The following is a 9,823-nucleotide window of genomic DNA, read 5'->3' on the forward strand; positions in this document are numbered from 1 at the left end:
GACTGTTTGTGCTTCATAACTAACTCAAAACACTAAAGACTCAATCTCTTTCTTGATTTTTGCGTTTTTAGATTTGAATGCAGCGGTTCGAAGGATTAATAAACATATGCAAATCACCATCATTTATGTTGCGTGGGTGTTAAGATCCCAATCTTTAATGATTAATCGTGCAGCTCACACTGAATGCATTAATGCAGGCTACACAAGCAGTGACAGAAAACACCTTTAATAACCTAAGAAACCCACCACATCCCGAATAACCCACCACAACTTCTTCTACCATCATTATATTTCACAGGATATCCTAAATGCTTTCATACATGTGATTTGAGAGAGGCGATCTCTCTGCGATCGTCACAAATTTACCATTAATCTACAAGTAAAAAAATTTATAAAATCCGCGGGTCGCATGTTCCGAATCATGGGTTGCGATCCGTACAAATCACAGATTAACCGTGATCCCTTACACCCCTAATGCTAATTGACCAGGCGGGAGCTCAGGTTTCTCTCCCAGGACAGCATGCCAAACCTGCCAACAGCATCAAGCTATATCTAAGTGTGAACTCTTGAAATGCTGAAAGAAAGCTGCAGATGACTCATTTGCACATTTCAGTGTTTTATTTGGTAGCGAAGCGCACATCTGATGTGGTTTAAGCTTCTATTGTGGATATGCAGATCTGTTGTCCTGCTAGAAAACTGATCAGATCTGCATTAACCATAGCACACACACAAAGAAAACAGGCAATTCAAATACAAATATGAAGTTCAGTCACAGTTTACACTGAATTTATAACTCTACAGCATTCAAATGTTCACTTATAAAGCATTCGTGACATCTAAGGCTGCTCAGTTGTCTTGATTCTAGCCTAAATACTCAAAAAATCAAGAAACATTTTCTAGACAAGCAAATAAATGGTTTAGTTTCCAGAAATGAGTCAAAATGAAGGGAGTTTTTCCTTAAAACCAACCTAAATAATTAGCAAACCGGGTCAGCAAAATAAGATTCGCTTAATATTGTACAAATATTCTTGTTTTTAGGTTGAAATAAACGTATTAAAGCTTAATTTAGACATTTCTGAAAACAAAATATTTCTACTCATCTAGAAAAAGCTTCATAATTTAAGAAGTTTTAGATATTAGGACTAGAAACGAGATTAAAAACTGGGAAATTTTGCAGTGTGTGTTTATAAATGATCATTAAATGCTGTCAAATGTTTAACAGGAGATTATGTTGATCATCATAAAGCATTTCCATGTGCTGTGCGCTTTATAACACTGCTGTAGTGTAGTGTAGTGTAGTGTAGTGTAGTGTGTGTGTTGGCACAGTTGTGTGGACGGTTCATATAACAAACACAGCTCATTCATCAGAGGAAATGAATTAGAGAACAAGTGTGAACGGAAGAGATACAAACAAGTGAATCGAGATGAGGAACGTGTGCGTCGTGTGTGCAATTTTGTCGAACTGCTAAAACAAAAAAAAGGGCATGTGATAATGCCAGTGCAGAGGCTTTACATCCATCATTCAGCAGAGATTCATTGAGTCTCACTGTGAAGTCCAGCTGAAGTGAAGCCGTGGTGTTTAAATCGGGTTGTCTGGAGCAAAGAAAATAGTTGAGTCTTTACACAAAGTCAGTGAAGTCGTCGACGGTGGACACCAGTCTCTTCCTCTGGCCGGCATCTGGATTCTGCGCTCCTCCTGGTGGCTGGTGGGTGGGTTTATTCTGCATTGGGGCGTGGCCTTGAGTCAGAGAGATGCCGTGAGAGGGGCGGGACTGAATCTCCTCCTGAGCCTATTGGTGGATGAAGCATGAATATTTATGTATGAATGGAGCGCCGTTTAGCAAGGACAGTACTTTTGAAAGTTTTAGTAATTAAGAGGTATTCAGCTTTTCCCAGTACTGGGTTGCAGCTGGAAGGGCATCCGCTGTGTTCAAACACATGCTGGAGAAGTTGGCGGTTCATTCCGCTGTGGCGATCCCTGATAAATCAGAGTCTAAGCCGAGGGAAAATTAATGAATGAAGGTATTCAGAAACAAGACAGTAGACTGATTTCACACGACTGATAGACTGATTTTAAAAGCTGATTACGAAATCAGTAAAGACTGAAATTAGTATAGACTGATTTAAAAAACAAGGCTGAGGTGGGAAGAAACCCAGAAGTACTGCCTGCAGTCACATAGGAACGACATCTGCGATGTTGTATGGTTGTGTTCCTGGCTGTTTATCTTATTAGCAAAGAGAAAGTGGCACAAATGTATCATTTCACCACCTTCAGAGTGACCCGAAGGTCCGTTCTGAATGAATAATGAAAATAAAGAGAAATCAGAGCTCATTTTCAGCTAAGTTAAGGGAAAAGGCACTAGTTAGCTAACGTTTTCTTTCCCAAACACATGTTTTAGATGTCATTTATCAAACTCGAGTTAATGAACTGATTCTTTCACTGTATTTGACTTGTCATGATACTGAATTTTGGTCTTTAGGAAAAAAAATAGAAAAAAAGGTCAATTTCCTGCTAACATTTAAGCTCTGTTGAGCACGTTCACGGCACTCAGACAAACGATCCGCTGATGAATCGATTGATCTTTGTGGCTTTAAAATGCTCCAGTGTCGCTGCTTCTGTGTTTGCAATTGGTGAAGTGCAGTAAACTGATGACCTTCACAGCCAATCACAGTCATTTCTGTTGAGCACTGGTGAATACTATGACAAATCTGCTTAAGAACACGCTCAACAGTGCTTAAATCTTAGCAGGAAATGGACATTTTTAAAATTCAGTACCGGGACAACACTATTACAGACAACACGAGGGTGTGCTACAGAGGACTGGATTGTATTATCACTCACCGGGTTACATAGGCTGAAGCAGGGAAGCGTCACCATAGTGTTTACCTGCTGCCATGAACTGAATCCCAGGAGGACAGTTGAGCCTATTACTCTTAAAGAGATTGTGATGTTGTTTGATTCCTAATATGTTTTTAATTGTTTAAATTAAACTAAACTGAATGATATTAAAGTGATGTTTACACCACATCTGCATTTTGAAATCGCGGCAACAGCTGGAGGTTTGTAGTCCACAGCATGTTACTGTAATGTTTACAGTACTGATCTTATACCTCCGGGTTTCTTCCCACCGCAGCCTCGCTTTCATGTTTTAAAATGGTGGCCGCGTGAAATAAACATATAAAACAAAAGTGACAGAAAGAACATTTGTAACGTTACAGAAGATAACTTGATTGTGTTTTGTTTTGTTTAATTAGATATTCTCTGGAGCTTTCAATGAATCAAAGAATCAGGAACTAATTACTTGATGGTATGATAATAACAGGAAATGTTTTTTTTTGTATGAGCAAACCCTCATATTAGAATGATTTCTAAATGATCGCATAAAGACTGCGAAGAATATTTAATTCACTTTTATTATTGAAACATTTAGGACTGATGCTGACTATTCAAGAATAAAAGGACAATTTTCATTCATTCATTTTCTTTCGGCTTAGTCCTTTATTCATCAGGGGTCACCACAGTGGAATGAACCGCTAAACCTATTCCAGCATATGTTTTACACAGTGGATGCCCTTGTGGCTGCAACCCAGTACTGGGAAACATCAATACTCATTCACGCTCATACACTATGGCCAATTTAAGTTCATCAATTGCCCTATAGCGCATGTGTTTGGACTGTGGGGGAAACCGGAGCACCCGGAGGAAACCCACGCCAACACAGGGAGAACATGCAAACTCCACACAGAAATGCCACCTGATCCAGCCGGGACTCAAATTAAAGACTTTTTTGCAGTGAAGCAACAGTGCTAACCACTGCACCACTGTGTCGCCCACAATGACAATTTTTTGTATATTTATTTTTAAGGGAGTTTTCTTTTATTGTATAGGACAGTATAGTAGAGAGAGGAAAGTATGGGAATCAGACAGAGAGGGGGAAATTTTTAAACTGTGAGCACCTCAGTGCTACATGTTGGCATTAAGCTGTTGGCACTGACATAGTACATGTTAAATTAATTAACAAAACAATTATACAGTTAAATTAGTAATATATAGAGAGCTGCCCTCAGACAGTGTCTTGTGAAATGTGTGGTCAGTATCACAGATCTTTTTATATAGTACAAATGATGAAATCTAAAAGTGAAAGTGAAAGCACACTGAAACACAATCCAGCACACACACTCACCCGCGTCCTTATCCTCTTGATGTGTCTCAGTCTGGCCAGCCATTTTGAAGCGTACGCGTCTGACGGGTTCGCCCTGCTCTGGTGTACCAGCGACGCCATCTTTACAACACAAAAAAACACATCAATCTAGTTCATCAATTCACTTATAGCGCATGTGTTTGGACTGTGGGGGAAACCGGAGCACCCGGAGGAAACCCACATCAACATGGGGAGAACATGCAAACAACAGAAAAGCCAACTGACCCAGCCAGGACTCTAACCAGCAACCTTCTTGCTGTGAGGCGACAGTGCTAACCACTGAGCCGCCTTTCGCTACACCAGTTTATTTGAAATTTAAAAAAAAGATATTTTTATTTGAAATTAGCATTTCATTCACTTGTTACTAATGCGATGCCTCAATATGTGCATAAAATATAATAACTGTCAGTATTGTCCGTCAATTATTGATTGATTTTTTTTATTTATATATATATATATATATATATATATATATATATATATATATATATATATATATATATATATATATATGTGTGTGTGTGTGTGTGTGTGTGTGTGTGTGTCTGTGTGATGCATGTAAAATTTGGCCAGGGACAATGTTTATTTATTTGCATCTGGCCCTCGGCCCAAAAAGTTTGGACACCCCTGATTTAAATAGATTTGCATTGTAAACATTGAATAAAAGTTTAAAAGGTATTACTTTTATTTTTATTTTATTTTTATTTCATATATTAAGGTTTTAGTTATGATACTACCAAAATCATTTCGTATTTTTCCATTCTTAAAATAGCAAAAGTGGATTCAGACACGTTCTTAATACTTTTGTGCCATGAGCTTTAGACTTTGTGCCTAGATTGTTAAAATAGAGCCCACTATGTTTATACATAAATACATAATAATAATAATAATAATAATAATAATAATAAATATAGAGCAGAAACAGCAGCTATGGTCTAAACGGTCATTTAAACTCAACATATTCACATTCAGATGCTGTACTTTCCAGAGCGTGAAGCCTTTTCAATAGAAACATTTGTTGAGTGTAAAAGTGCAGGACTTGATTTGCTCAGCTGGGATTGTGAAGACTGGAATATACACCACCATTATGAAGCAAAAACATATTGATTATTTCTATACAAATCCCCAAACTGAAGTGCTTCCAGCAACCGAAGGCTCTTTAGGTTCCCAGGTTACCACAGCAACAACAAATCCCTAAATTCCCCAAAACGCTCCTCGTCCCGAATGTACCCTATTCGCGCTTATCCTCCTCTGACCCGTCGGCCATTTTGTGCCTTGTTGTGCTAATTGGAGGCTGTGGTTTCCTAGAGCATGCAGTGATTTGTAGGGTCTCGGAGGAAAGTGTGGGATGGACACACACACACACAAACAGTCTTATTACACTGTCTCCACTTAGCACAGCAGGTGACGAGAGCTCAAGTAAAGCAGAAAAAGAAGAGCAGATTTATGCTAAACAGAGCCCGCTGAAGAAAACACTGCTGATGGAAATGCTGATTATCAGAGAAATCATCACTATTATATCTGCACTATGCTAATAAATGACAGCTGTAATGATGGTTTATGATATGTGCTTGATGAAAATGACACAAAAAAACAACAACTGATGCATAAAACTGTCCACTAGCAGGAGATGCTGTGGTGTGAACAGCTTAAAACAGGACAGTCAGAATCAGGGGTGTTGCTAGACAAAAAGCTCTACTGTGGCATGCACCCCCTTCCCCTCACCACCCCTCAAAAAATAAATAAATAAATAAAAATAAATTATATATATAACAAATAGACAAAAAATATTTATTCTAAATAAAAGTATTAGTGTTATTATTCAATTATTATTCTAAATAATCTTAAATGTAACTGGAAAACAATGTTAAGACACAACTGGAATGATATGCAAAGATCATTTAAGAAATCTTTTGCATGAATATTAATTTCATTTGAATGAAATTCTATAGACAGATCAATAGAATACAAAAAAAAGATGTTTTATAGAATTATCTGTTGACTTAGACTTGACACACAGCAGAGAATAAGGTTTGTTAAGTCTTTACCTCCCTGACTCAGCGAGATATATCCAGCTGTAGACCCGCAGAACCACATACATTTCAGGCACACACAATCTAGCACACACGATCTAGGCAAACCACATATGGTAACTAGCTAACTCTTTAAGAGCATTATCGCCACCTATTGAATTTCACAAATACGGTTTCCCATTTCGGTTTTTATATCATTATTATATCGTAACGATCATTTTAACATCTCTGCAGTTTGTGAACTCAAATTACGTAAATAAAATAATTGGTTAAAGACACTTATGACTTTATTCACGTGTCCACATACACAAAGAAAACATAATAGACCGTCTAATTGTAGGATTAATTGTAATAAACTAATTCAGGATCTTAATATTATCATACTTGGTTAAAATCGCTTTGTTGTAAAATATAAAAAGCAAACAATAATGTGTCACATTAAAATGAGTTACTATAGTTAATCATTTAAACAATATATAATATAGTTTATATATTATTTTATCTTAACTGATTATAAACTACTATATTTTAAACTGCAGCAACTGTTAGATATAGATATTTATTACCAGTACTTTATGGTTTGAAAACAATATATTGCTTACTATAAACAATTACTACAGTATTTAATGTGGGAAATCATTCATAAAAAAAAGTTATTAGAAAATTAAGCAAAAAATTCTATTAAATTGCTTGAGTAAAATATTAATATAGTGTTATACATTTATTACATGTAAAAAAATTTATATTACATATAAAGATGTATTATTGCCTTTATTAACTTGCCATTATTTCCTTCATTATAAATGAATCCATTATATAAATTAAACCTGTCCAATTTAGATTGTTCAGCAAGGCCAGCAAACGAGTATCTGCGATATTTACTCTGTCAGACAATAATGACTGATAGAAAACTATTCAGTCTATTATACTGAAGGGTGATCGGAAACAACGCACCCCATTCGCCCGTCACGATCACAATTTGTGAAATAGTAAACACTGTAGTTTATTGTGTACAATATTTATTAACAACATATATAAAATTATATTGATGACGATGTCTGAGAAGACATTAATAACAATTACATCCGTCGTAACTATATATGGTTTGCCTAGATTGTGTGTGCCTGAAACGTGTGTGGTTCTGCGGGTCTGCAGCTGGATATTATTGGGACTCGTCATCCCTCCTTTTTGCTTCATACAAAAAAATCTGTCAGGAGGCATGCTTCGGATCACCATCGTAATGTTTAAACTTTAGTTTTGTCGACTTGCAAAACTAAAAAGGCTGTTTTTACAGCGCATGAGCAGCAAGTTTTTTTTGCCGTCCATGTAAACAACCGGGACTTGCACTGGGAGAAGAGCACCGAGTGAGAGAGGCGCGCGGGTTCTCTGCGCACATGCGGATATGCATCAGTTTGCTTTTGATTAAACTACATTGCTTTCACCAGTGTTGGTTCAGTTGCACATAGAGAATAACGTCTTTATTTTGGAATTACCACTCTTAATAAATACACTTGCATATGAAGTAAATCATATCTCAAAGCATCTACTGGGGCACTGGCGATTTTTACTGGGGCACGTGCTCTACTAAATTGGGTTTAGTAACACCCCTGGTCAAAATAGTAAACAGAGCTGCACACTCTCGCATTCGGCGTGAGAGTCACACAATTGACAGTATTCTCTCGCTCTCACGCCACACATCCACTTTCTCACGCAGAAAAATCATCCTGTGAAATATGTTTTTCTGTTATAATAAAGACGGTGTTAAAGACTTTTATCTTTTATAAAGATTTGATTCTCTCTATATGCAACCGATCCAATGCTGGTGAAAGCAATGAAATCAAAAACAAACTGACGTATGCGCGCAGAAAACATACGCTGATGCGCTGCTCGCATTGCCGCTCCCGGTATCAATCCCGGTTGTGAACATGCACGCTGGAAAAAATAGGCGCTCCTCATGCGGCGCTCATGTGTTGTGCCGAGAAACTCTCCCCTGTCATAAAATGTACGCCTTTCATCCACTTTCATTGGGATTCTCAGTCTACATGAAAACCAAAGGCCATAACTGGTTAAGACATAAGATGATTATTATCTTGATGGATAAAGCAAAAACAATAAGTGAGACGCATAATAAAACGCACTAGCTTATAATAAATAAATAAATGTAAAAATAAATATAAATAAATAAATATAACAAATAAATGTTATTAATAAATAAACAAAATCTGAAATCCTCAGTAAGGGAAGGCTTCACTCTCATTAGTATCATAATGACGTTATTAAAAAGATCAATTTAAGTTAGATGCACATTTCAGAGGGGCTGTGTTTTAGGTCACAGCCTGTAATATACAGGTGTCAGTGCACAGTGAGTTTTAAAAGTTGACAAAACTAAAGTTTAACTAATATGATGATGATGATGATCTTATTTCGACTAAGCACTTCTCCTGATAGATTTTTTGGTCCCACTTTATTTTAAGTGTCGCTAATACCTGTGAACTTACACTGTAACTAGATGTGTAAGTAGTATGTAACTACAGTGTATGTACACACTGATACATAGTATTTACTTGTGTAATACTGGTGTAACTACACAAATGTAACAACACACAATAGTATGTGTAAGTTCAAATGTGTAACAGGACATTGGTAACAACACTAAGAAAGTTCACATCTGTAACAAGAACTACATAAGTGCATAGTGTAACAACAATACACTTGCAAGTGTATTGTGCCCTCTCTCTCTCTCTCTCTCTCTCTCAAAAAAAAAAATAAAAAAAACAACATTACTAATGCTTTGCTTCTTAGACTTTACACACCTGAAACTTGTCTATAGCACTTGTTCACTGCTGCTCTTATAGTTGTGTAAATTGCTTCCTTGTCCTCATTTGTAAGTCGCTTTGGATAAAAGCGTCTGCTAAATGACTAAATGTAAATGTAAATGCAAGTGTTTTCCCACTTCCACACCTGTTTGCATACCATGTACTTCTGCACACTGTATTAGTATAAGAATGGCAGAGCTAACGCTGCATTAGAAGGTTTCACCTTGTGATACCAGTGTAATTACAGGGTAAATCATCAGGAACCATCTACTCAATATAAAGCGAAAAAAATTTTGTTGTTGAAAAGAGAAGACCTTAGCTCAGCCAATGATGTGCTTTGGTTAAGTCACATGATATGCAGTGTTTTTCTGTAGCGTGATTTCTGACACACTGGCGTTTGTTTATTGTGAGTAGTTGAAGAATGCAAATGTAGACGTCAATAAAAACAAAGGATCAAATGATGACAGATCTACAAATAACTCTGAGACATCACCTGCAGTAGGTTATGATGACATATTCACAACTCATAAAGGTTTTTATCAAATTAGTTTTTTGTAAATCTATCAAATGTGTGTGCTGTCAAATGGCAACACTGTGCAATAGTGGAATGTGCAATATTACAATAGGTTCGCTAGCTAGCAAGGTCAGCTGTGAACTTTTAAGTTGTAACAATAACAACATGATGAATGCTAGTAATATAATGTTGATTAGTTGGATGTTATTGACATTTGAATTATGGATCAAATCTATTTTAATGGCAATACTACTTTTG

At 36.6% G+C, this 9,823-nt stretch overlaps 1 protein-coding gene across 1 annotated transcript in view; it reads right to left on the reverse strand.

Annotated features, from left to right (window-relative positions):
• Positions 1 to 599: 599 nt before the first annotated feature.
• tsc2 (TSC complex subunit 2) overlaps positions 600 to 9,823 on the reverse strand; it is an 86,970-nt gene continuing 77,746 nt past the window's right edge. Inside the window, 2 exon segments of the mRNA XM_056456425.1 lie at positions 600 to 1,790; positions 4,185 to 4,283. Of these exon segments, the coding sequence (XP_056312400.1) occupies positions 1,620 to 1,790; positions 4,185 to 4,283 (270 nt within the window). The 3' untranslated portion in view covers positions 600 to 1,619.

The sequence above is a fragment of the Danio aesculapii genome, chromosome 1, assembly GCF_903798145.1.
Source record: "Danio aesculapii chromosome 1, fDanAes4.1, whole genome shotgun sequence".
Taxonomy (NCBI): Eukaryota; Metazoa; Chordata; class Actinopteri; order Cypriniformes; family Danionidae; genus Danio; species Danio aesculapii.